Raw genomic sequence first — 27,461 nt, 5'->3', positions numbered from 1 at the left:
CCACACCATACCACACCATACCACACCACACACCACACCACAACACACCACAACACACCACACACCACACACCACACACCATAAACAAACCACACACCACACCACACCACACACCACACCATACACCACACCACACAACACACCAGACACCACACACCACACAACACACCAGACACCACACACCACACCACACACCACATAACACACCACACCACAACACACACCACAACACACCACACCACACACCACACAGCACACCACACCACACCATACCACACCATACCACACCACACACCACACCACAACACACCACAACACACCACACACCACACACCATAAACAAACCACACACCACACCACACCACACACCACACCATACACCACACCACACAACACACCAGACACCACACACCACACCACACACCACATAACACACCACACCACAACACACACCACAACACACCATACTAGAAGTGGTGTAGTGAAGGGTAAATGCAAGCAAACGCACTTGACCTACTTTTCTTTGCTTAGCAGTTTACACAGCTTTTGTGGAAAAATGGATAGAAAGTATATTTTTTCACAGCGACCAGCAGTCAGAGTTTAACCACCAACTTTTTGTTCCGTGAATGTGATTTCGTTACAATCCTTAATCACTGTATAATTACTGTATTTAAATGACAAGGAATCAAACGGTACAGGAAAACGTGGAAGACATTTCCAGGCAAGGAAATCTACTTGGAAGTGAGTGGCCGAGTGCACACAAATAGGTGTGTCGAAACATATCTTTATCTGACAGCTCTGGAAAAAGTCCCAACCTGTGCTGGCTGGTTTATGACTAATGTGTTTTGTGTTTCCCCAAAAACTCCTACATGTTGCTGTTGCAGGTCTGGGTTTTCCCTGAGACTACCTTGACCTAGCTGACCTTTCTTGTCCAAAACAGGGAAAGGACCTTGAGCTTGCTATGGGCTACAATGTAAATGTACTGTAAGTGATTGAAATTCCTCCAAACAGCTAAATATTTTCCTGCTTCTATTCATCAAGACTCACAGCCAACATTTATTGACATGCTCTAAATACCCCAAACTAACATACAGTTACAGCACATGGTTATTGTTGTATACTGTAAATGTTCTTACTGTGTTCATGTTTTGCGTTAACAGTGTATTGACTTTAAGCCATGAGGCGGCACCAGGAACCAAACATCACAACACAAAGGCTTTCATTACCAGATACTGATCAGTCATGGCTGGGCTCAGCCACCTGACGATGACTACTATTGTAATCATGTTTATTAATGACCTGTTAACAGTAAGTTATTATACTTCTTCCTGTCTGTAAGAGTTCCTGATATTTCCACCTCAAAGAGGGAGGAGAGAAAGAGGGCGAGAGAGAGAGAGAGAGAGACATATATAGACATAATATGATGTTTGAAATGTCTTAATTCTTTTGGAACTTTTGTGAGTGTAATGTTTACTGTGAATTTTGTATTGTTTATTTCACTTTTGTTTATTATATATTTCCCTTGCTTTGGCAATGTAAACATATGTTTCCCATGCCAATAAAGCCCCTTAAATTGAATTGAAATTGAATTGAAATTGAGAGAAAGAGCGAGAGAGAGAGAGAGAGAGAGAGAGAGAGAGAGAGAGAGAGAGAGAGAGAGAGAGAGAGAGAGAGAGAGAGAGAGAGGGAGGGAGGGAATTTTATGATGTCACTGCAGCCTACTCATATCCAGTATAAAGGCTGTACAGACTACTGTACAGACTACTACCGCTCTCATACAGACTCAGACACACACACACGTCACCCAGATACAGTCAGTCACAGTGTAACACACACGGACCGAGGTCGCTAATGCTACAGGCTGAGCAGTCACAGTAAGTAAAGTATGCTGGGTTTCTCAGGGGGTTCTCAGGGGGTTCTCAGGGGTTTCTCAGGGGGTTCTCAGGGGTTTCTCAGTGGGTTCTCAGGGGTTTCTCAGGCGGTTCTCAGGGGGTTCTCAGGGGTTTCCCAGGGGGTTCTCAGGGGGTTTCTCAGGGTGTTTCTCAGGGGGTTCTCAGGGGTTTCTCAGGGGGTTCTCAGGGGGTTCTCAGGGGGTTTCTCAGGGGTTTCTCAGGGGGTTCTCAGGGGGTTTCTCAGGGGGTTTCTCAGGGGGTTCTCAGGGGTTTCTCAGGGGGTTTCTCAGGGGGTTCTCAGGGGTTTCTCAGGGGTTTCTCAGGGGGTTCTCAGGGGGTTTCTCGGGGGGTTTCTCAGGGGGTTTCTCAGGGGGTTCTCAGGGGTTTCTCAGGGGTTTCTCAGGGGGTTCTCAGGGGGTTTCTCAGGGGTTTCTCCGCTCGACTTGCTTTTCCTCACCATTTTCTCGCTTTTGTTTTGTTTCTCTTATTTTCTTGTTTTTGTCTGAGTTCATCTGACTCTCACAACCCCTCTCTGTCAGTTTCAGTAAAACAGGCTCTGTTTGAAAACTCCACTAAACACTTTTTAAACATCTCCCTTAGTATGCGACACACATCCTCTTTCTCTCTCTATTCTGTATTTTTTGCTCCTGTTCTTTCTTTCTATGTGAACAGTGACGATGGTAAACCCTAAATGTATTTACATGCTGGCATAGATTCACGACTGCCTGCTTTGTGTGTCTGTGTGTCTTACTGCCGTGGCCAGTGTGTTACAAGCATCTCTTCCTGTTAGTCTCTAGTTACACTGGTGCATGTCTTTATGTTGTTATAATGTTGTTATAATGATGTTAGAATAGCTGTTATGTGTCTAATCTGTACCAGAGTTCGATTCCTGCAGTGCTTTCTTTACCTGTTGAAAATAGTAGGGGTATTCCATATATTAGCTGATAGAAAGTGTTGTTGTAACTGTTTTCTCTCCATTGATGTTCTGTGACTGTATAATTACGTGGTTGTTGGTAGTGTTGTTGGTCTGGCCCTCTGTGTTGTAATATAAGAGGATAACTATTGATTATTATCTCATTCACCTGCTCATTCACCTGCTGATAATGTTCTAAAAACAGTATGCGTGTTCATCTGAGCATAAGCAGGGAGACCATGAGCCTTACGAGGGGGGAAACATAGTTCTGGTTATCTCTCTGTCTCTTCTCTTCTGTTTTGGTCATGAGAGATAGCTGTTTATCTCCCCGTCACTTCTGTTTTGGTCATGAGAGATAGCTGTTTATCTCCCCGTCACTTCTGTTTTGGTCATGAGAGATAGCTGGTTATCTCCCCGTCACTTCTGTTTTGGTCATGAGAGATAGCTGGTTATCTCCCCGTCACTTCTGTTTTGGTCATGAGAGATAGCTGGTTATCTCCCCGTCACTTCTGTTTTGGTCATGAGAGATAGCTGGTTATCTCCCCATCACTTCTGTTTTGGTCATGAGAGATAGCTGGTTATCTCCCCGTCTCTTCCGTTTTGGTCATGAGAGATAGCTGTTTATCTCCCCGTCTCTTCTGTTTTGGTCATGAGAGATAGCTGTTTATCTCCCCGTCACTTCTGTTTTGGTCATGAGAGATAGCTGTTTATCTCCCCGTCACTTCTGTTTTGGTCATGAGAGATAGCTGGTTATCTCCCCGTCACTTCTGTTTTGGTCATGAGAGATAGCTGGTTATCTCCCCGTCTCTTCTGTTTTGGTCATGAGAGATAGCTGTTTATCTCCCCGTCACTTCTGTTTTGGTCATGAGAGATAGCTATTCTCGCTGCAAAGTCTCTTCCACCCCTTTTCTCTCTCTGTTTCTGTGTTTATCTCTGTTTCTCTTCCCCTCTCTCTAAAAAAATGATAAACAGTGTTTCCCTCGTTTTCTCCCTCCCTCTCTCTAAATCCAAAAATGGAAATAAAGCTAAGGTTCTGCGTGTGTCTCTCTCTGCCATTCTCTCTCTGTTTACATAAAAAGTCATTCTGCCACCCAGCTGGGTTGGTCTCTGGTCTCTGTTTACCTTTGAATGTTTGAAAGTAGTAGGGCAGTTCTCTGTGTGGGGGGGTAGTAGAGGGAGTGGACACACATTTACTCACACACAGAACCAGACACACACACACACACACACCTACAATTGTGTTGGTGGACAGCCAAAGAGGAAAAGACTGAGGAGAAAGGCTTTAATCACATATATATACTCTCTCCTGCTCTAGAATACCAGCAAGGAATCATTGACCATCCACCCTCCCAGCAGAAGTCATATAACATAACGGAGGGAACGTCTAAGAAGTTGAAAGAGAACTCTTCAGCCTTTTGGAATTGAGACTGTACCAGATACACCAGACCTTGGGATTTAAAGCCCTCTGTTGAACCAGGCCGGCACCAGCATTTTAGACAGTCCCAACAGCACCAGAGGAAGGGAGTTCATCTAGGATCAGACAGTATGCTGGCTCAGATCCTACAGGAGATGTGGGTGGACCCAGAGGTTCTGAAGGCCCTGAGTGAAGACCAGAGGAGAATCTTGTTTCTGAAGATGAGAGAGGAGCAGGTCAGACGCTGGATAGAGAGGGAGGAGAAGGACGAGAGAGGGAGGAGAACCAGGGAACAACACAGGTCTAAAGAAGGTACAGCATTCTCTCTCACACACACACACACACACACACACACACACACACACACACACACACACACACACACACACACACACACACACACACACACACACACACGCACACCGGTCCTTAATAATGAGCACAGAATGCAGAATGAATCCAGACCATGTACAGTACATTAGAGTATACTTCAGAACATGAACCTGGCGTCATAGTAACTGCATATGGGAAATGAGAGAGTATATTTCATAATTTATGTTTTCCTTTCCCTGGGCGGTCACACCCACCTGTACCCTCCTCTGCCTCTTATCCCCTCTCTGCCTACACAGAATGTTCTGTCCACAGATTCAACACACCACAGGGCATACAGTATTGGCCAGGGAGAGAGGAAAACCCTTCAAATATAGAAAGAGAGAGGGGGAACAGGGGGGGGGGGTGAAAGATGGGGACATGAGAGAGATGTGGAAGCAGGAGGTAAGGACGCAGAAGGGGGAGAGAGAGGAGGAATGAGGGGAAAAGTGAGTGAGAAGAAGAATAGAAAGTGGCAGGGAGAGAGAGAGAGAGAGAGAGAGAGAGGGGGGCACTGAGGAACTGAGCTTGCTTGAGCACCCACCCCACTATTCTGGGAAAACAACCCTGCAACCATACTCTACAGAGAATCAGCCTTCAGCTCAGGCCAAGTTCCAACACTTTCACTAACCCACGTCTCTCTCTTGCTTTCCCATTCTATTCCCTTCTCTCTCCATCTCTCTCTTTTACCCATTCTATCCCTCTCTTTCCCTGTCCATTTCTCTATCTGATGGGATATAGAATGTGACCTATCCTTTCCATTGGTTCTAATAGAACAGTGTGTATATATGGAATACCCAGCATCCTCTCCCTCTCCCTCACTCTATTTGATAGGATATAGAATGAGACGTATCCCCTCCCCCACTCTATCTGATAGGATACAGAATGAGACTTATCCCCTCCCCCACTCTATCTGATAGGATATAGAATGAGGCGTATCCCCTCCCCCACTCTATCTGATAGGATACAGAATGAGACTTATCCCCTCCCCCGCTCTATCTGATAGGATACAGAATGAGACTTATCCCCTACCCCACTCTATCTGATAGGATACAGATTGAGACTTATCCCCTCTCCCACTCTATCTGATAGGACACAGAATGAGACTTATCCCCTCCCCACTCTATCTGATAGGATACAGAATGAAACTTATCCCCTCCCCCACTCTATCTGATAGGATACAGAATGAGACTTATCCCCACCCCCACTCTATCTGATAGGATACAGAATGAGAATTATCCCCACCCCCACTCTATCTGATAGGATATAGAATGAGACCTATCCCCTCCCCCACTCTATCTGATAGGATACAGAATGAGACCCATCCCCTCCCCCACTCTATCTGATAGGATACAGAATGAGACCTATCCCCTCCCCCACTCTATCTGATAGGATATAGAATGAGACCTATCCCCTCCCCCACTCTATCTGATAGGATACAGAATGAGACCACCCCCCCTCCAGTATATTGTACTAGCCAGCCCTCATATCAGAGCTCTATCGTCAGAAACAGAGCTGCAGCGATTGATTCATTCCACATTCCTGCCTGCCTTCTTGCCCGGCAGATTGAATAGCAGTGAATAGAATTGAATAAGCCCTGTGTTTGGTGTCGCTCGTCGCTTTTAACCCCGAATATCACGTTACCCCTTTGTCTTTCCAATCTGTGCTCTATGTATCACCTGGGTGAGTGTGTGTGTGTCACCTTAGTAGCAGTAGGATAGGCCAGGTCATCTCTCATCTCTTAACACCAGGTGTCAAAATGAGCAGTAAAACCACTGTGTTGAGCAACAAACACTACACTTCATCATTCTTCTCACAGGCCCTTTATTCTCCTCTCTCAGCCCCATGGCCCAGAAAGACTCTCCTTACATAAGATAGTACGTAGGCAACACAGTACAACTCTTAAATGTCACACACACACACACACACACACACACACACACACACACACACACACACACACACACACACACACACACACACACACACACACACACACACACACACAGCCTCTGGCCCATCATGTACACTTAAAAAATGATTAACATATTTCCAATGTGATTTGCTGCAAGACCATTTCTACACCTTTTGTTGCCATTTTGCTCTATATTACATAGGCTTATCTTCACTTATCTGAATTGAAATGAATGAATTGAAATTTATTTTTTTTACATTTAGGCTAGCAGCCTATTCATGTGTATCGTGTTCATATCACTGTAATGGTGACCTGTCTGTGATTAGAGACTAGAGGTTGTATCCCACCAATTGTTAGCCAGCTAATTAACACGGATCTGTGGTCAGATCTGAGTGATTACTGTAAGGTGAAGACCATAGACTAGTGTGTCAGTAAGGCAGTGTTTGTGCAGAGCCAATAGACTGGACAATAGATCAAGCTAGACCTCAGTAATGTGTTTGTTCACTGATAAGACAACAGCACCATCTGCTGGGCTATAACGGAGTACTACAACCAGACTCCATCAGTCTGACGATGGATTTAAATTGGGGACAGGTTTGAACAGTTACCTGCTGTTGTATTATCTGTGCTAGTTACACAGTGTGATATTCTATGTGTTTCTTTGTCTCCTCAGGTCACAGTAAGAGCGTGCGCTGGCTGTTGGGTCGTGATGGGGATGTAAGTGTGAGCGTGATTGGAGAGGTGGATGAATTTATATCCTCCAAACTCCCCCAGACCCTTTGTACCAACACCAGACTACAGAGTACAGAAATGAACAACCTAGTGGTTGATCTCCATACTGTGTCTCTACTGGCAGACAGAGAGAACCACCAAACCAGCTCACAATCAGCCACACTGATGCAACTCAGCGTAAGTGTTTATTTCGAAGTGTGTGTATGTGTGTTTGTGATGTGTATGCATATGAGACACAGAAAGAGAGGGCAAGAGGGAGAGAAATATGTCATCTCTACCATAGCTTAACAGTCTTCTTCTATTTCCAGGTAGACTCAGACGGCTCTAAGGACTCTGAGGAGGACCACGACTCAGGCAGCGCTGAGGACGACCCAAAGGACCCCGTGGAGGACAGCAGCGACAATGAGTCAGGCAACAGCACAGACGACCTAAAGGACTGGGGCCTCTGCTACAGACACCACCACAGCAACATCAGCCTGTCTCTACAACCCCAGCTGTCAGTCACAGAGAAGGCCCGCCCACACGGCAGAGGAGGTGAGAGAGAAAAAGAATCAAATGAAATCAAAATGTATTGGTCACATACACATGGTTAGCAGACGTTAATTCTAGTGTAGCAAAATGCCTGTGCTTCTAGTTCCAAACTATGCAGAGTGTATTTTGTGTGTACATACGGGCACGCGCATGTTTCTCTGGAATGACATGTCTACTCTACACTCGATTCAAGTTCATTGACGTAACAGATATTTCTACAATCCTTTCCCTCTCTATCTCTCTAGTGGTGGTCAGTCATGAGGAGGAGAGCCCAGCTTTTGGTGGTCGGGTGGCCCAGCTCAGGAGAACATTTGCCACATCTTCTCCCATCGCCAAGCCCCCTGTGCCCACCAAACCTTCACACCTGCAGCTGGTGCCCAGGTCCTCTCTGAGGTAACACTGGGGTCACCCACGGTCAACCAATCACACAGAAGAGGTACTGCCCACCTGAAGAGCTCATTTGAATACCAGGTAAAAGTGACCTACGGACAGACACTCACCTGAGGAACGGTGCAGAGAAATAGGAGCTCCAAACTTAGCCGAGTTAAAGGTGGACATGCACAGCTGAGTGGGAGGAATGCTTGACACTGGTACTCTGGTGAAGTGCCCCCCTCTTTGAAGGTTTGTGGAGACTGCATGGTAGTTATACAGTTCCACCTCTCCTTGAACCTAAATACACAAGAGGTTTGGACATGGTTAATACAAGAGCTATTTCTACATAGTTACATGGAAGTTTGTATCTGATTTGTACATGGGGTGGAGGAAAAGATTTAGCTTTACGTTTCTAATCAGGAATTATGCATAATTTATTTTCACTTTGCTGTCTCTCGTATGTTTGGGTCATAGGTCAAACCATCCTGGTATGTTTGGGCCATAGGTCAAACCATCCTGGTATGTTTGGGCCATAGGTCAAACCATCCTGGTATGTTTGGGCCATAGGTCAAACCATCCTGGTATGTTTGGGCCATAGGTCAAACCATCCTGGTATGTTTGGGCCATAGGTCAAACCATCCTGGTATGTTTGGGCCATAGGTCAAACCATCCTGGTATGTTTGGGCCATAGGTCAAACCATCCTGGTATGTTTGGGCCATAGGTCAAACCATCCTGGTATGTTTGGGTCATAGGTCAAACCATCCTGGTATGTTTGGGCCATAGGTCAAACCATCCTGGTATGTTTGGGCCATAGGTCAAACCATCCTGGTATGTTTGGGCCATAGGTCAAACCATCCTGGTATGTTTGGGCCATAGGTCAAACCATCCTGGTATGTTTGGGCCATAGGTCAAACCATCCTGGTATGTTTGGGCCATAGGTCAAACCATCCTGGTATGTTTGGGCCATAGGTCAAACCATCCTGGTATGTTTGGGCCATAGGTCAAACCATCCTGGTATGTTTGGGCCATAGGTCAAACCATCCTGGTATGTTTGGGCCATAGGTCAAACCATCCTGGTATGTTTGGGTCATAGGTCAAACCATCCTGGTATGTTTGGGTCATAGGTCAAACCATCCTGTCATGTTCTTAGCTACCAGATCTTTTGCTTTATTAATTGTGTTCATTATCTAACAGTCTAACCTCGTAGGCTTTCGAGTCATATCATGTTTTGTATATCTGCACTGTAACTACATTTTGTTTGAGGAGGCTATTTCTATTTTGTGTGTGAAACATGCTTGTGCGAAACACATACCTGTATTTCTTTGACCTGTTGGTCTCTAATTCAGCTAAATAAAAATCTGAAGAAATGTGCGTGTCTGTGGGTGTGGGTGTGGGTGTGGGTGTGGGTTTGCTTAGGCAAGAGAGAGAGAGAGAATTAAGAGAGAGAGAGAGAGAGAGAGAGAGAGAGAGAGAGAAAGAGAGAGAGAGAGAGAGAGAGAGAATTAAGAAAGAGAGAGAGAGAGAGAGAGAGAGAGAGAGAGAGAGAGAGAAAGGGAGTCCTCTGTTGTTTCATTTGTAGTGAGTGGTATCCATGGTGACCAGAGAGGTCGAGGACAACCAGACCTACCATTCACCCTACTCTGGGGTAGGATTACATCTAGATTTCAAAAACACACACACACACACACACATGCATGTGCGCACACACAGACACACACAGGTCACACGTGTAGGTGGAATGAATAAAAAACTAGAATAATCCAAGATGGGTTACAGTCATTTTTCTGAAGCTCCTTTATAAAACAGTGAGAGGAGGGCTGCAGTAGTGTTGCATGCTGTGCTCTCCAGTGGTTGTTGTTTACATGGAACTCCATGCTCTGGTTCACTAGTAGAGTTCCCAGCAGCTGGTTAACAAAGGATCAAAAGGGGCTAGTGGTAACTTGATTAGCGAGTGGCGGCCGGATGGCGACAGAAACAGGCGCTAAGATCAGACACACACACACACACACACACACACACACACACACACACACACACACACACACACACACACACACACACACACACACACACACACACACACACACACACACACACACACACACACACACACACACACACACACACACACACACACACACACACACACACGGTAGATGAATGTCAGGGTGGCTATATGCACACACTCAACATAACTCTATCTCTGCCAACTCAATAAAGCATGTCTTATGTCCCACCAGGACAGATGAAAGTGTGTCTTTAGGATTCAGGAACCTCTTCTTCTAAGACGCCCTGCTAGAGCTACTGTAGTATGATCCAACCAGTGTAGCGTTACTGAGCCATGCAGCAGCTGGCTGCAGCGACTAACATAGCTAGGTCCAACTGTGGTTTGAGAGGACAGACTCAGGGTCAGTCTGTATTCTCGACAACGCATCCATCTTTATCCCTCTCCTCCCTCTATATCTCTATCTCTCCATCTCTCTAGGTATCTGTCCGACCCCTTCCCTTTCTCTTTTTGTATTTGCCTCTTCCCTCTTCCCCTACTATCTTCATCTCCTGCTGTCTCTCCATTTCCTTTCTCCCCTCCCCCTCTCCTCTCTCTCTCCCTCCTGCCATCTTGCAGGGCAGCAGAGCCAGACTCTGCAGGCGTTTGGGGAGGCTCCAGACCTCGCGGCCAGCGGGTGACACAGATTTCCGGGGGAAGGGGGATTAATCTCCAAATGACTGGAAAGGCACAAGGGGAATCTGGAGATTCAGGAATATAAAATCCCTTTGTCTGCGAGAGAAAGAAATGCACGATAGGACATGTTTCTTATTCAGTGGAAAACTGTAACAGTGTGCCTGTCTGCTTTTTACCCTGAGTTGGCAGGACTTCTGTAGGACACACACACACACTGGTTCTCTGTGATCCCCTGACTGAAGGCACACAGGAAGTGCAACCATGGCCCAATTATAGCGTGACATCTCGCCTTGCCATTTCCATGGTTACGCTGTCCACCATCCCCCGGAGCGAACTGTGGAAGATTAAGGTCCTATCTTATCAGCCATCGTCACGGCAACCCCCCCCCCCCCCCCTCCCAGTCTGTGTGAGCTGGACACTCTCTGCTTTCACCATGTTATTGAGGCCTTCACTGTGTGTGTGAGAATAAGTGTGTGTCTGCATACTACATGCTTGTGAATGAAATTGAATCAGTGTGTGAACGGGAATGAGAGAGAGAGAGCGTGTGTGTGAATGGGAATGAGAGAGAGAGCGTGTGTGTGAATGGGAATGAGAGAGAGAGTGTGTGCGTGAATGTGTTGAGTGTGTGGTGAGTCATGTGCGCATAGGTTTGGTATGTGCACTTTTTGGTCATATATGTGTGTGTGTGTCTGGAAGGTAGTGATAAGGCCATCATGCATGCCTCCCCCCCAAGACACACACACACACACACACACACATAAGCCTCACAGGAAATGGAGAGGGATCAGTCAGCCCCTGAAATACACAAAGAGACACTCTTGAAATACATACTCACCCCAACACACACATACAGTAGACAGGCAGTTTCCTTGTCTTTATTCAGAAGGCAGACCGTAGAGATGTATGAACTAGACACTAATCATGACCTAAGTACATCTACTACTCATTCTTTATTAACTGTGACATGAATAGAAAAACAAACAGAAACATCATATTATGACCAGTCTGTCCTTCTTGGTTTGGCTTTTACGGAAACATCCAGGTCAGAAGCTTCGATGACAAAATGTTCCAAAAATGGAATATAAAAAGGAATAACATGTTCTATTCATATACAATACTCTGTGCTTCATGAGATGCTTCATGTTGGCCCGACAATATCTAAATCCATTGGTGTGACTTATCTTTTCTTCATTGGGTTTTCATCTTCATACTTCTGATTGTCGAAGGTTCTGTACTCTCCAAGCCAATCCAACAAGGCCAGCTGAATTGACTTTCTTTGTAGGTCCAGAGTGCCAATGTTCATGATCACATTCCAAATAGACGGAATCCTATTGTAGCCATGGAAATGCTGCTCCTGATGGAAACACCATCTTCTATGAAAGGGGTCAGAAAGCTGTGGTTCACTTAAAACACAAACACATGCATATAGACTACTACACCGCCCGAAAGTAACACACTAACATACACTACATGACCAAAAGTATGTGGACACCTGCTCGTCTAACATCTCATTTCAAAATCACACCTGTCAGCAACAGGTGTGGCTGAAATGGCCGAATCCAATCATTTGAAGGGGTGTCCACATACTTTTGCATATATAGTGTAGTACAACTACAGTGGTATTACAGAGGTATATATTTTTTGGAGAGCAGTTGTCAGACCTCAGATAAAGTCAGACTGCCCTATTAATGCCCATTCTAAATAGTAGTGTGTATTTATCCACTTCCTCTCACCTCGAACCCGGTGGCTGCCTTTTTCTTCAGCTGCTCACACTTCCTGTACTTGCAGATCTGGTGTCCAGTCTTACGGTTGCGGCAGGCGCTGCACTCTTCACAGTTCCCTGTACGTCGACATGGCACACACTCTCCGCATCGCTTCCTCTTCCTTCTCCCAGCTCCCCCCCCGCCGCCAGTGGACGAGCTCTCGCCTCGCAACACCTCCACACCCTCCCCAACGCCAGCTATCCCCATTGACCCTCCACCACTAGTCAGGAACCCCCCTCCCCCTGCCATCAGTGCAAACAGGCCTGGGTTCAAGGGGAACCAGGAGCAGCCTAGCAGTGGGAGGAAGTCTGCCACACAACCCGTGCCGTCCCCTTCAGCCCCGGACCCCCCCTTCATCTCTTCCCCTTCCACCCCAGCTTCCCCGGTCCCCAGCCCGCCCAGAGGGCCCTGGTCCCTGGGTGTGGGGGTCAGTGTCAAGGCCCCAGCCCTCATCAGCAGCTCTGCAGCATGTGCCAGGTGAAGACCACTGGGAGAGTCCCAGAGGTCTATGTTGGAGGAGTGGGCCCGGCGAGGCTTGGTCTGCCTGGGCTGGGTTGGCCTGTGCTGGGCTGCAGTGGGATGGAGGAGGCCCCTGACACCCATACTACTGGAGCTATGGCGGTGGGATAGTCTGTTAGTGTTGTTGAGATATTCAGAGAGGGAGCAGGGATGAGACCGCTTCAGGCTTCGTCTTAGAGGCTCACTGAGGATCCTATTGGCTCTCTGCTGCTCTGGAGAGGAAGGGCCAGACATGTCCAGGGTATCTGCCATACTGGGTGGGGGTGGGAGATGGCAGGGCAATGCCAAGGTTAGAGCGGTGACAGCAGTCCAGCTGTCAGTTAGCCAATCCCAACTCTCTGACAGCTGTTATATTCCCATTATCCTCTCTGCCACCTTTATACCCTGTGGAGATGAACAGAGGAAGATGGAGGAGAGAGAAGAGGGGGAAGGAGATATGGAGGGAGACAGGGAAAAAGAGACAAAGAAAGCAGAGAGGGGGAGAAAATAAGTAGATGTTATTAGAGAGGCATTGGTCGATAGTTGGTTTTATTTTTAGTGAAGGAGACAATAATGACATTGTAAGACACAGGCCTAAGTGTAATTAAAGGAATAATAGCCTATTTAATGTTTGAGTGAGCATGTAAAATGTCTTCAAAATATAGGCTACATCTGAGACTAAGAAACTATATATTTTGAAAAACGTGACGCTTTATACATTTAAGTTAAGATAGACTGCGTGTGGTTGCACTTGAGTTCCAAGGTGGACAAATCTATGCAATAATGGAATACCACAAACAAATAGCCTATTGCGCATATGCGCCAGTCAAATTTGGAGCGCGCATTTCGATTTGACTACTGTAGTTGTGATGTGAGCCAGGCTAGAGAATATACAATATCTACCTCTGAATGCCATCGAGTTCGAAACTACCTTTTGTCTAGACTCTGTGACAGTCCAGGGTACGCGCGCGCACGACACGGTCGCAATAGATACATAAAATACGCTATATTTCATCAATAAACGATAACGTGGGTGTTCGAGTGATGTAATTGGTAGTACTGTAAAGGTATGAATATGTCATAACTCTCTCTTCAATATATTATTAATATCACATTAACACATCCTTTCGTAATTCGTGCACCTACCAATGCAATGCGAGCTGACCGGAGCCCCAGTGTCCAGTGGTTTGTCCGTGGTGTCTTCCACGAATATTGGAATAAATAAAGGGAGATGGAAAAAAAATAAGATATTGTTAACTATTAGACATTTCCAATATTTATCTGCAGTGATCACACAAGAAAACGAAGCCGTAAACCATTTGTCCAATTCGGTAGCTGCACAGGTCCTTCGCCTTTCCCGTCTCGCATTCCCACCTCCTCGTGCCCGCCACTCACAGAGTGGAACATGCAAACACACTTCATAGATTTGGGGGGCGTCACACAAAAAGCGAACTGGAGTCATGGTCATGAGACCGCAGAAAAATGACCCCTTGACCACAATAGCAAATTCCTGTGCTCATTTAATTTCTGTGCCACACAACATTTTACAAAACCATAGAAAAAGACAGGTGACAAAGCCAAAGTCCTGAAATACAGGAGTAATTATCTTGGAAATAAAACAAATGATTGGAAAATGCTTTTTGAGACTGTTTATGGAATCACTTTCTGGCATGAATGAAATTCATCAGACTGACATGTGAGTTATTGTATGTTGTGTGTGTGTTCCTTCCCATGTCATGTGATGCTGGTGGAAGCCAGACTGTAACAGTGTATGTGCCATCAGGCGAGAAGGGCGAGGGTGTTGTGGCCCGTTTAGAGCTGCACTGCATCAGCCTCAACCTCGTTCTTCTCAGGGTACTAAGCAGGGTAGTCCACTCCACCTCTTGTCAAGAGTCCTGCATTTTTGGCACATAGCCAGCTGTGGTGTGAGGCTGGGTGTGAGGCTGAGTGTGTGTGTGTGGCCGCCAGCCTAGGCAGCAATAACATGGAGAGGGGGCTGCCAAATCGTAATCCTCATGCCTGCTAGTTGAGCGAGAGCAGCTCCTAGCGGCTAGAGAAAATATTGCCTTGTGTCAGTGTGTAAAACGGCATACATTGGTGCACATAAACTGCTTTGCAGTGAGACATAAAATCAGCACCACATCATGTCGGTCTTATACGTCTCAGGAAAGGAATGACAGTAGACACACAAGTCGGACCACTTTAAGAAAACTTTTATTCACAATATACGGGCCAAAATCCATCACCATCAAGTCTGTCATATTCACTAGAACATGTATTTCTTTTGGACATTACCAATATATATTCCTAAAGGTTGTACTTTGAACACTGGAATAGACAATAGTCTTAGAGGGGAAATGAAAGTGCCCTCTTGTGTCAGAGAATGTCGAAATAAAGGGTAGCACCTTCCCCACTCTCAGTCACGTATTATTCATCTCGTAGTTAAGACCATTAAGACCAATGGCTCAATAACATTAATTACATGAGCTTCTAAGACACAAATCATATCATGTAACATTCCTTTGGGGTTTTGAGTGTGGGTTGTATGAAGGCGGTTTGAGTAGGAGTGCTGCTCTGCGTGGTTGGATCCTGCCATGATTCAGCTCATCTGTACGACCTCTGGTTGGATATGGCAAGTGATCGTTTGATTTTGGTGTATGTGGCATGTGACTGAATGGTGTTGAATGATGATTTGATGGGAGGGGCGAGAAGGGGAAAGGGAGGTTGGTTAAGCATCCTTCTTCTTGATGATGAGGGGACCCACGTTGTCCCCAGTGATCTCGTTGTGCTTGGTATGGGAACCATCACAGTAGGGGAACTGTGGGGAAATTGAAAAAACTTCGATACCCAAAGGGGAAATTTACACAAAGAAGTAAATAACACAAGGTATAAATCTCACCAGCCATCGCCTTAAAAATCCCAGAACAAACTACACTTCGCAAAAAGGCCAAATAGCAAATTATATTTGATAATGATATTGAATAATTTGCCCTGAGACATGACTATAGACTGCTATGGCATCCAACTATGGCACCAGGGACCATAGGAGTCTACAGCCAAGTCTCAAGGCAAATAAATGAAGAAGTGCTCACCTTCTTGGACCTCCAGCAGCGACAGTAGACGGCCTTGCTGCCAATGTCTTCTATGTCGAAGCTGTGCACCACCTTGGCACTGTCCTTACACACACAGGTGTTGACCTGGCTTTTCTTACGTCCAGTGAAGTACCGGCTAACCAGGAAGCCACCTAGAGCAGCCGCCACAACCACTGGCACTAGGACAGTCAGCTGGTCTGAAATTCAAGAACACATACAGGCATACATAAACAGAGAGAATGCACATGTACACTGTTAGCAGTTTTTGTCATTTTATCAGTAACTTACTGTATTAATCAACAGTATGACAATGTTTAACTGAATGTAGTTGTTGACCATAGAATGCACAGTAAAATACCATACATTGTTTTACAGCACACTGTACGACCTTTCTGTCATTTCAACAGTAAAACACAGTAGAATGCACAGTGAAATACCATAAATATGTTTTACAGTATTAATAATGCTGCATTGTGGGAAAATGTTTGTGGGCGGGGAAAGAGCTTCTGACTCCGAAACATATTTTAAGGCATGCCTTGTAAGAGCCTATATTTGTTGCACCTGTGAGTGAGAATGCAGTACCCCCACATAATACAGTAATATACTGTACTTTAGGAATTCTACAATCCTTGTTCTGAAAATCTACAGTAACATACTGGCCATTTAGCAAATCTGACCATAATTATATCCTCCTGATCCTGCTTATAAGCAAAAACTAAAGCAGGACGTACCAGTGACTCGCTCAATACAGAAGTGGTCAGATGATGCGGATACTACGCTACAGGACTGTTTTGCTAGCACAAACTGGAATATGTTCCGGGATTCACCCAATGGCATTGAGGAGTATACCAACTCAATCACCGGCTTCATCAATAAGTGCATCAACGATGTCGTCCCCACAGTAACTGTACGTGCATTTCCCAACAAGAAGCCATGGATTACAGGCAACATCCGCACCAAGCTAATGGCTAGAGCTTCCGCTTTCAAGGAGTGGGACACTAATCCATAAGCTTATAAGAAATCCCGCTATGCACTCAGACGAACCATCAAACAGGCAAACCGTCAATACAGGACTAGATTGAATCATACTACACTGGCTCTGATGCTCATCGGATGTGGCAGGGCCTGAAAACTATTATGGACTACAAAGGGAGAACCAGCCGCGAGCTGCCCAGTGACCCGAGCCAACCAGACAAGCTAAATGCCTTTTATGCTCGCTTTGAGGCAAGAAACACTGAAGCATGCATGAGAGCACCAGCTGTTTTCCGGACGACTGTGTGATCACGCTCTCCATGGCCGATGTGACCTTTTTAAAACAGGTCAACATTCACAAGGCCGCGGGGCTAGACGGATTACCAGGGCATGTACTCAGAGCATGTGCGGACCAACTGGCAAGTGTCTTCACTGACATTTTCAACCTCTCCCTGACCGAGTCTGTAATACCTACATGTTTCAAACAGACCACCATAGTCCCTGTGCCCAAGATGGCGAAGGTAACCTGCCTAAATGATTACCGCCCCGTAGCACTCACATCGGTAGCCATGAAGTGCTTTGAAAGGCTGGTCATGGCTCACATCAACACCATCATGCCAGAAACCCTAGACCCACTCCAAATCGCATACCGCCCCAACAGATACACAGATGACGCAATCTCAATTGCACTCCACACTGCCCTTTCCAACCTGGAAAAAAAAGGAACACCTATGTGAGAATGCTGTTCATTGACTACAGTTCAGTGTTCAAAACCAAATTCCCTACAAAGTTCATCACTAAGCTAAGGACCCTGGGACTAAACACCTCCCACTGAAACTGGATCCTGGACTTCCTGACGGGCCACCCCCAGGTGGTAAGGGTAGGCAGCAACACATTTGCCACACTGATCCTCAAAACTGCTGCCCTTCAGGGGTGCGTGCTTAGTCCCATCCTGTACTCCCTGTTCACCCACCACTGCGTGGCCAAGCACGACTCCAACACCATCATTAAGTTTGCTGACGACACAACGGTGGTCGGCCTGATCACTGACAACGATAAGACACCCTATAGGGAGGAGGTCAGCAACCTGGCAGTGTGGTGCCAGGACTACAACCTCTCTCTCAGTGTGAGCAAGACAAAGGAGCTGATCATGGACTACAGGAAAAGGAGGGCCGAACAGGCTTCCATTAACATCGACAGGACTGAAGTGTAGCAGGTCGAGAGTTTCAAGTTCTTTGGTGTCCACATCACCCACAAACTATCATGGGGCCAAGCTTCCTGACATCCATGACCTATATAGTAGGCTGTGTCACAGAGGAAAGCCCCAAAAAATTGTCATAGACTCCAGTCACCCAAGTCATAGACTGTTCGCTCTGCTACTGCATGACAAGCGGCACTGGAGCTCCAAGTCTAGGACCAAAAGGCTCCTTAACAGTTTCTACCTCCAAGCTGTAAGACTGCGGAACAAACTAAAATAATCAAGCTTTTTTGGTTACCACATGATTCCATATGTGTTATTTCATAGTTTTGATGTCTTCACTATTATTCTACAATGTAGAAAATAGTAAAAAAATAAAAAATAAACCCTTGAATGAGTAGGTGTGTCCAAACTTTAAACGTGTATTGTATGTCGACACCAGCTCGACGAACTTCTCATTCCAAAATCATTGGCATTAATATGGAGCTGGTCCCCCCTTTGCTGCTATAACAGCCTCCACTCTTCTGGGAAGGCTTTTCATTAGATGTTGGAACATTGCTGCAGGGATTTCAAATCAAATTGTATTTGTCACATGCGCCGAATACAACAGGTGTAGAGCTTACAGTGAAATGCTTACTTACAAGCCCTTAACCAACAATGCAGTTTTAAGAGAAATACCCCCCAAAAAGGAAGAGATAAGAATAACAAATGATTAAAGAACAGCAGTACATAACAATAGCGGGGCTATATACAGGAGGTACCGGTACAGAGTCAGTGTGCGGCGCACCGGTGTCGAGGTAATATGTACATGTAGGTAGAGTTATTAAAGTGACTATGCATAGATAATAAGTGAGTAGCAGTAGCAACGAAGGGGCATTGCAAATAGTCTGGGTAGCCATTTGATTTGCTTCCATTCTGACACAAGAGCTTTAGTTACAGTGCCTTGCGAAAGTATTCGGCCCCCTTGAACTTTGCGACCTTTTGCCACATTTCAGGCTTCAAACATAAAGATATAAAACTGTATTTTTTTTGTGAAGAATCAACAACAAGTGGGACACAATCATGAAGTGAAACGACATTTATTGGATATTTCAAACTTTTTTAACAAATCAAAAACTGAAAAATTGGGCGTGCAAAATTATTCAGCCCCTTTACTTTCAGTGCAGCAAACTCTCTCCAGAAGTTCAGTGAGGATATCTGAATGATCCAATGTTGACCTAAATGACTAATGATGATAAATACAATCCACCTGTGTGTAATCAAGTCTCCGTATAAATGCACCTGCACTGTGATAGTCTCAGAGGTCCGTTAAAAGCGCAGAGAGCATCATGAAGAACAAGGAACACACCAGGCAGGTCCGAGATACTGTTGTGAAGAAGTTTAAAGCCGGATTTGGATACAAAAAGATTTCCCAAGCTTTAAACATCCTAAGGAGCACTGTGCAAGCGATAATATTGAAATGGAAGGAGTATCAGACCACTGCAAATCTACCAAGACCTGGCCGTCCCTCTAAACTTTCAGCTCATACAAGGAAAAGACTGATCAGAGATGCAGCCAAGAGGCCCATAATCACTCTGGATGACCTGCAGAGATCTACAGCTGAGGTGGGAGACTCTGTCCATAGGACAACAATCAGTCGTATATTGCACAAATCTGGCCTTTATGGAAGAGTGGCAAGAAGAAAGCCATTTCTTAAAGATATCCATAAAAAGTGTTGTTTAAAGTTTGCCACAAGCCACCTGGGAGACACACCAAACATGTGGAAGAAGGTGCTCTGATCAGATGAAACCAAAATTGAACTTTTTGGCAACAATGCAAAACGTTATGTTTGGCGTAAAAGCAACACAGCTGAACACACCATCCCCACTGTCAAACATGGTGGTGGCAGCATCATGGTTTGGGCCTGCTTTTCTTCAGCAGGGACAGGGAAGATGGTTAAAATTGATGGGAAGATGGATGGAGCCAAATACAGGACCATTCTGGAAGAAAACCTGATGGAGTCTGCAAAAGACCTGAGACTGGGACGGAGATTTGTCTTCCAACAAGACAATGATCCAAAACATAAAGCAAAATCTACAATGGAATGGTTCAAAATTAAACATATCCAGGTGTTAGAATGGCCAAGTCAAAGTCCAGACCTGAATCCAATCGAGAATCTGTGGAAAGAACTGAAAACTGCTGTTCACAAATGCTCTCCATCCAACCTCACTGAGCTCGAGCTGTCTTGCAAGGAGGAATGGGAAAAAAATTCAGTCTCTCGATGTGCAAACCTGATAGAGACATACCCCAAGCGACTTACAGCTGTAATCGCAGCAAAAGGTGGCGCTACAAAGTATTAACTTAAGGGGGCTGAATAATTTTGCATGCCCAATTTTTCAGTTTTTGATTTGTTAAAAAAGTTTGAAATATCCAATAAATGTTGTTCCACTTCATGATTGTGTCCCACTTGTTGTTGATTCTTCACAAAAACATACAGTTTTATATCTTTATGTTTGAAGCCTGAAATGTGGCAAAAGGTTGCAAAGTTCAAGGGGGCCGAATACTTTCGCAAGGCACTGTAGGTCGGGCACTGATGTTGGGCGATTAGGCCCGGCTCGCAGTCAGTGTTCCCATTCATCCCAAAGGTGTTCGATGGGGTTGAGGTCAGGGCTCTGTGCAGGCCAGTCAAGTTCTTCCACACCGATCTCGATAAACCATTTCTGTATGGACCTGGCTTTGGGCATGGTGGCATTGTCATGCTGAAATGGGAAAAGGGCCTTCCCCAAACTGTTGCCACAAAGTTGGAAGCACAGAATCATCTAGAATGTCATTGTATGCTGTAGCGTTAAGATTTCCCTTCACTGGAACTAAGGGGCTAAGCCCGAATGATGAAAAACAGCCCCAGAACATTATTCCCACCAAATGTTTTATTTGGCACTATGCATTCAGGCAGGTACCGTTCTCCTGGCACCTGCCAAACCCGGATTTGTCCGTCGGACTGCCAGATGGTAAAGTGTAATTCATCACTCCAGGTGGCGAGCTTAACACCACTCCCAGCTGACGCTTGGCATTGTGCATGGTGAACTTAGGTTTGTGTGTGGCTGCTCGGCCATGGAAACCAATTTCATGAAGCTCCTGACAAACAGTTATTGTGTTGACGTTACTTCCAGAGGCAGTTTGGAACTCGGTATTCAGTGTTGTAACCGAGGAAAGACGATTTTTACGCGCTACGCACTTCAGTACTCTGCAATCCCGTTCTGCGAGCTTGCGTGGCCTACCACTTTGCAGCTGAGCTGTTGTTGCTCCTAGATGTTTCCACTTCACAATAACAGCACTTACAGTTCACCGGGGCAGCTCTAGCAGGGCAGAAATTTGATTAACTGACTTTTTGGAAAGGTGGCATCCTGTGATGGTGCCACTTTAAAATTCACTGAGCTCTTCCGTAAGGCCATTCTACTGTCAATGTTTGTATATGGAGATTGTATGGCTGTGTGCTCGATTTTATACACCTGTTAGCAACAGGTGTGGCTGAAATAGCAGAGTCCACTAATGTGTACATATACATATATATATATATATATTGTATATTAATGTGTGCCTTAAGTGGCTATATTTGTTGCACCCATTAGTGAGAGTACTGTACCAATTTAAGTGATATGTGGTAGTAGTTCCCTAACAATTAAATGTATATAGGGATCACATCAGAGTGGTGTCACGCCTTAAACCTTTTAATGTTTTAATATTTTCACATGTCCATTTGATCTGTGTTGCCCTGTAATCACAGACAGTTTGTAAGCCTTTGGTTAGGCCTCAAGAAGTGCAAGTGATGTAAAACACCTAGTTTTCATGAATATGCTGTTATATGCAAATACCTACAGCCAACCTGCTTGCTATAATCCCTTGTAATTAAAAAAAATATATATAACATTTTCTTGCAGTTTAAAATGAAATTTTACAGTGTTTCATTGCTCTGCCATCAAGTTACTGTGAAAATGATTAACGACAACATGTTCAGTAACGGTTAAAGAAACGTTTTACTTGTAAATTAGATTACAGTAAAACTATTGTTACCAAAAAATATACTACGGTGAAATGGATTACAGTAGCTGTACTGGCCAATTGCTGCCAGTAAAATACTGTACATTTTACAGGAAATGTTTTACAATGTACAGATCAAAAGTCAGAAAATGCATATTTACTGTGAAACTTCAATTAATAGCCCAGGCTTTTATTTCCTGAAAATACTGAACACAACAGGCACTTATTATAGAAATATTTTTATTCAGTACATGAAAATTAATAGAACCTAATGTTTCCATCGCATTTTCAACTCTATGGATAGTTTGTCAAACTGTTGCGTTAAATAGCAAATGTCTCTACTCTAGTCTTGGCACGTGCGCTGTAGCCAACAGCTGGCAGTTAGTGCTGGTAGGCTAGACTACATGATGAGATTATAGATACGAGTGAGAATGTTTTTATTTGTCAAAACGGCAGTCAAGCATTGATCATCATGTCACCAGAATAAGACCCTGGAAATGCATCAGAAAGGAGCATCATCAAGCTAACACCATGCACTTTCACCAACCTGTGAAGTTCATCATAATTTATTTAATCTGGAGTGTAATTTAAACTGCATGGTTTCCCGAGTTGTTGTGGGAGAACCACACACGTCATCGCCTGGCTTCAAGTTTACTTCGATATAAAGGTGTTTCCATCGTCATTGCTCGCATAATTCATTTTAAAGACACAAAAAATCCCATCATGTCGAATGAACAAATGATTTGTCGGCATTTATGAGATTGTACCGAAACTTCCTGTTTCCATCAGAGCTGTCATTTTTTAAAGATATGGTATGGCTTTACTCACATAAAAACTGTCGATGGAAACGTGGTAACATACAGAAAAATTATTCTCCTCTATGACTGTGCGTTTTTGGCAGTTCTGACTTTCGCCACTAGAGGGCAATCAGTCCATTTCTGGGGGTCTGTACTCCCAAAGTTGTTGACTGTTTTTGTGCTTGTCAGTTAGCTAGCAGTTCTCAGCTGTTACCAGCACTGAAGTAAAATAAGAACTGTAGACTGTGTCGAAGATTTTCGTCTGTTGTTTTCAAGGTAATTATCATGCTGAAACATGAGGTGGGCCAACATGGCAGATGAGGGGCACAACAATGGGCTTCAGGATCTCGTCTCGGTATCTCTGTGCATTCAAATTGCTGTAAATAAAATGCAATTGTATTTGTTGTCCGTAGTTTATGCCTGCCCATACCATAACCCTACCACCACGGGCCACTCTGTTCACAACGTTGACATCAGCAAACGGCTTACCCACACAACGCCATACACGTGGTCTGTAGTTGTGAGGGCGGTTGGATGTACTGGCAAATTCTCTAAAATAACGTTGGAGGCGGGTTATGGTAGAGAAATTAACATTAAATTATCTGGCAACAGCTCTGGTGGACATTCCTGCAGTCAGCATACCAATTGCATGCTCCCTTAAAACTTGAGACATCTGTGCAATTGTGTTGTATCCACATTTTAGAGTGGCCTATAATTGTCCATGCACGAGGTGCACCTGTGTAATGATCATGCTGTTTAATCAGTTTCTTGATATGCCACACCTGACAGGGGGATGGATTATTTTGGCAAAGGGAAAATACTCACTAACAGGGATAGAAACACATTTGAGCACAACATTTGAGAGAAATAAGCTTTTTGTGTATATGACATTTTGGGGGGTATTTTTTATTTCAGAACACTTTACATCTTCCGTTTATATTTTTGTTCAGTGTAAAATGTGTATATCTTATGCTGTGAGTGATGGGGGTCAAAAAAAAATCGAGCAGTGGAAACCGTGCTTCAAGACAGGAACCCTAATCCCTTGGTTAGCAGCCAATGCCTAGCAGTTTCTTACAGGCGATAAAAACAGATTGCCATCATTTTTTAAACAACACTCAAACATTAAACCTCTTAAACAATTCATGGTAATTCACGGTAACCTCGTAAATAATTTATTTAGACCCCACATTTATTTGAAACGTGTTTATTTTCTGAAATCAATGTGTGCATTTGGTTCACTGTTTGCTGAAATGTGTGCCCTTGCCCGGCTATTAAAAGGGGCAGGCAGCTATTTGAGACTGCGTTTAATTAAAGTTAAGGTATGCAGAAAGGATTTTCACCTTACAGAAGACCAGGTTTTCCTCTAACTTTGTAATAAAGGTCTAAAAACAACACTATTACTCAAGTTCCGTTTTTTTAAACGCTATTATGGAAGCATACTAGGCCTATATGTAATGGATTTCGTAGCGAGAAGGATCGGACGACCAATTTGCAGCGTGGTAAGTGTCCATAATGTTTATTTAAATACATAAACGGAACACTACGAAATACAAAACAATAAACGTGAAATGAACGAAACAGTCCCGTGTGGTACAAACACCCATAACTCAAAAGTGAAACCAGGCTACCTAAGTATGATTCTCAATCAGGGACAATGATTGACAGCTGCCTCTGATTGAGAACCATACTAGGCCGAACACAGAAATCCCAAATGATAGAAAAACGAACATAGACAACCCACCCAACTCACGCCCTGACCATACTAAAACAAAGATATAATAACAGAACTAAGGTCAGAACGTGACACTATAGGACAGGTCCGGGGTAAAAGGCCTATTCTCTGTGCTGTTTTTAAACCATGAATATATGCGCACGTAGCCTATTAGTGTATCACAACACAAGAAATGTGGCTAGACTAAACGCCTCTTCTTATTTTAAGATGTGGAAAGATTAGCCTACTATGGTAGGTTTACATTGCCATGGCGATTAGAATTGGCATCTTAGACATTGGTTTTAAACATAACAATACTTCTCTAGCAGGACCGACTGCCACAACTGCCCCAATATATTGCCTGGCATTTAGCCCCACATAACCCGCTATGAAATCTGATATCGCGGCACTGCTGGGCCAACATGCGTTCTGGAGCTCTGCGCACGCACGTAAACAGAGAAAGGCGATTTACTGGTTGGAATCTACAAATGTACTATGGTCAACAAAATGGCAGATAGCATAGAGCCACATTTATGTACATAATTAGGCTTATGAAAACAATCCGAGTTTGTCAAGGATTTGGAGAGCAAGAACTGTTGAGCACAGGCTACAGCGGCTTAGCTGCCGAAGTAATGGCCACACACAAAACACCTGACAGACTAGCGAGGTGCACTAGGCTGACTGGTGGTAAGGTTGTCCTAACCTAAATTGATTGGTGAATGTCCACTGTCCTGATCAACAACCTGCTACGCAACGGACTACATTTATGGCTTCTCTCAAATGGTTGCTTTCAAGTATCATTGGGTGCAGTGGGCTAATGATTGTAGTAAACAGGGTAAATGTCCTTATATTTAGGCTACATAACTTGTGCTTACAGGGACTGGAGCTGTGCCTAAATACGGCAAGTGTTTTGAATAGATCAACTGTTCATTATTAATAGACAGACTATTCACATGGTGTATTCATAAAGTTCACTTAGGCAGCCGTTAACTTAGAGAACTATAAAAGCAATTGCTTTACCTTTAGATATCTGGAATCCATGACTCTCGATTACTACTGGGCTTGACATTGGCAACGATGGAATTGGAGGTAACGGTAAACCTTGGATTGTCAGCCTGTCGGTTGGTCGGTGTTATGTTTAGGTCTTGCGCACCAAGGTCAATCAGAATAAATCTGAACCCTGTCCTTTCTGACCGACTGTACCAGCCCAGACTGAACGACGTCACTGGTGTTATGACCAATAGGACCGGCCAATCAATCCCATTATTAAAATGGTTACAAGCTAACTGTAGGTCAGGATTCGCCAACTAACCGCCCGCGGCCCATTTATTTTGGCCTCAACTTTTCTGAGCACATAAACATATTTAATAATCTTCATTGTTGGACACAAAAAACGGTTAAACACGAGCAAATAAGCTACATGTGATTGTAATTTGTGAAATCTGTTTCACAGTATTCCCGTGCATAAGAGATATGTGATTTTAATTTGTGAAATCTGTTTCACAGTATTCCCGTGCATAAGAGATATGTGATTGTAATTTGTGAAATCTGTTTCACAGTATTCCCGTGCATAAGAGATATGTGATTTTATACAAATTAAATTGTTTTAGTCAAATATATCGGTATGCAGAAAAAAATTGTTTTGCTCGCGCTGTATATATCGGTCCCCTAATGCAGCATTAGTATAGCCCAACTTTGTGATTTTTTTAATTTACTAAATATATTTGAGTGTTTACCAGCGTTTGTAACTAGAGCCTGACAATTATCTGTACAAAACAGTAATTTTGATAATACTTGTGGAATATAAAAAAATACTTGCTTGATATGCTTTCCAGTTTCTTGAAATACTTTGCAAATGCAATTTATTTCTGTGAAAACTGAAATGGTCCATTCATTCCTTTTACATTTTTGTACTGTGTATGCTCTTATCCAGAGCAATTTACAGTAATGAGTGCATACTCGTTCGTACTGGTCCCCCGTGAGAATTGAAACCACAACCCTAGCATTGCAAAAACCATGCTCTACCAACTGAGCCACATCACAAACCATTTGCTGTCGCAATGAACTCAATTACTGTATTGTGCATTGTTATTCTTCATGGTGATGGGAAGTCAACAGGTACAAAGGTGTGACTAGCCTATGGACAATACATTAATGTACATTGACGTTGTGGTTTGAAAGGATGGTCAATTAATACTGCACAAAAAGTTATCTCCCCATGTTATTTGATCAAGAAAAATATTTAATTTGATGTGGATGTTTTGTGTCTTTGCCCATAACTTCATGTTTGAGGACAGGGTTTTGTGCTTTCTGGAGTCCAATAGAATGACAACCGCAGAGAAAGTTACAGGGAAACAACTCTTACAATTCCAACTATTGAATCCTGCAAGACACTGTTCTAAATTACACAACTACCTTTTTGGCAAAGCAGAAAAAATGTTTTTGCCTGTGCTACATATGTAAACTCAGCAAAAAAATAAACATCCCCTTTTCAAGACCCTATCGTTCAAAGATAATTCGTAAAAATCCAAATAACTTCACAGATCTTCATTGTAAAGGGTTTAAACACTGTTTCCCATGCTTGTTCAATGAAC

The 27,461-nt window shown here is 44.1% G+C and overlaps 3 protein-coding genes across 4 annotated transcripts; 1 reads left to right on the top strand and 2 right to left on the bottom strand.

The window, feature by feature from the left end:
* The first annotated feature begins 1,770 nt into the window (after positions 1–1,770).
* On the top strand, positions 1,771–9,506 carry LOC110489087 (SH2 domain-containing protein 4A). Its single transcript, XM_036943191.1, has 5 exons — positions 1,771–1,874; positions 4,121–4,531; positions 7,177–7,412; positions 7,544–7,769; positions 8,012–9,506. The coding sequence occupies exons 2-5, from the start codon at positions 4,351–4,353 to the stop codon at positions 8,161–8,163; spliced, it is 795 nt and encodes a 264-aa protein (XP_036799086.1). The 5' UTR covers positions 1,771–1,874; positions 4,121–4,350; the 3' UTR covers positions 8,164–9,506.
* Positions 9,507–11,669: 2,163 nt separating this feature from the next.
* On the bottom strand, positions 11,670–14,496 carry LOC110489089 (CXXC-type zinc finger protein 5). 2 transcript variants are annotated; one of them, XM_021561658.2, is made up of 3 exons: positions 14,227–14,496; positions 12,553–13,485; positions 11,670–12,189 (listed from the first exon to the last, which is right to left on the bottom strand). In XM_021561658.2, the coding sequence occupies exons 2-3, from the start codon at positions 13,351–13,353 to the stop codon at positions 12,148–12,150; spliced, it is 843 nt and encodes a 280-aa protein (XP_021417333.2). In that variant the 5' UTR covers positions 13,354–13,485; positions 14,227–14,496; the 3' UTR covers positions 11,670–12,147. The 2 variants fall into 2 exon arrangements, with proteins under 2 accessions (XP_021417333.2, XP_021417332.2); XM_021561657.2 differs by having other exon boundaries at positions 11,670–12,192; positions 14,227–14,494.
* Positions 14,497–15,272: 776 nt separating this feature from the next.
* zgc:110843 (CDGSH iron-sulfur domain-containing protein) lies at positions 15,273–26,099 on the bottom strand. The gene is made up of 3 exons (XM_021561662.2): positions 25,888–26,099; positions 16,173–16,369; positions 15,273–15,898 (listed from the first exon to the last, which is right to left on the bottom strand). Exons 1-3 carry the CDS (start codon positions 25,934–25,936, stop codon positions 15,809–15,811), a joined length of 336 nt encoding a protein of 111 aa, XP_021417337.2. The 5' UTR covers positions 25,937–26,099; the 3' UTR covers positions 15,273–15,808.
* Between the last annotated feature and the right edge of the window lie 1,362 nt (positions 26,100–27,461).

This window comes from Oncorhynchus mykiss, chromosome 14 (genome assembly GCF_013265735.2).
Source record: "Oncorhynchus mykiss isolate Arlee chromosome 14, USDA_OmykA_1.1, whole genome shotgun sequence".
NCBI classification, from domain to species: Eukaryota; Metazoa; Chordata; class Actinopteri; order Salmoniformes; family Salmonidae; genus Oncorhynchus; species Oncorhynchus mykiss.
This window is presented reverse-complemented; position numbering and strand designations above follow the sequence as displayed.

What these genes read in the sequence shown, in the direction of transcription:
- LOC110489089 (XM_021561657.2), bottom strand. Translation starts at nt 13,353, where the DNA reads ATGGCAGATACCCTGGACATGTCTGGCCCTTCCTCTCCAGAGCAGCAG. An exon ending in AGGCAGCCACCGGGTTCGAG is followed by an intron (nt 12,193 to 12,552) that starts GTGAGAGGAAGT and finishes CCCCTTTCATAG; the next exon opens with AAGATGGTGTTTCCATCAGG.
- LOC110489087 (XM_036943191.1), top strand. Translation starts at nt 4,351, where the DNA reads ATGCTGGCTCAGATCCTACAGGAGATGTGGGTGGACCCAGAGGTTCTG. An exon ending in CCACACTGATGCAACTCAGC is followed by an intron (nt 7,413 to 7,543) that starts GTAAGTGTTTAT and finishes TTCTATTTCCAG; the next exon opens with GTAGACTCAGACGGCTCTAA. An exon ending in CCGCCCACACGGCAGAGGAG is followed by an intron (nt 7,770 to 8,011) that starts GTGAGAGAGAAA and finishes CTATCTCTCTAG; the next exon opens with TGGTGGTCAGTCATGAGGAG.
- zgc:110843 (XM_021561662.2), bottom strand. Translation starts at nt 25,936, where the DNA reads ATGTCAAGCCCAGTAGTAATCGAGAGTCATGGATTCCAGATATCTAAA. An exon ending in TGGATTCCAGATATCTAAAG is followed by an intron (nt 16,370 to 25,887) that starts GTAAAGCAATTG and finishes CTTGAATTTCAG; the next exon opens with ACCAGCTGACTGTCCTAGTG. An exon ending in GCTGCTGGAGGTCCAAGAAG is followed by an intron (nt 15,899 to 16,172) that starts GTGAGCACTTCT and finishes ATTTCCCCACAG; the next exon opens with TTCCCCTACTGTGATGGTTC.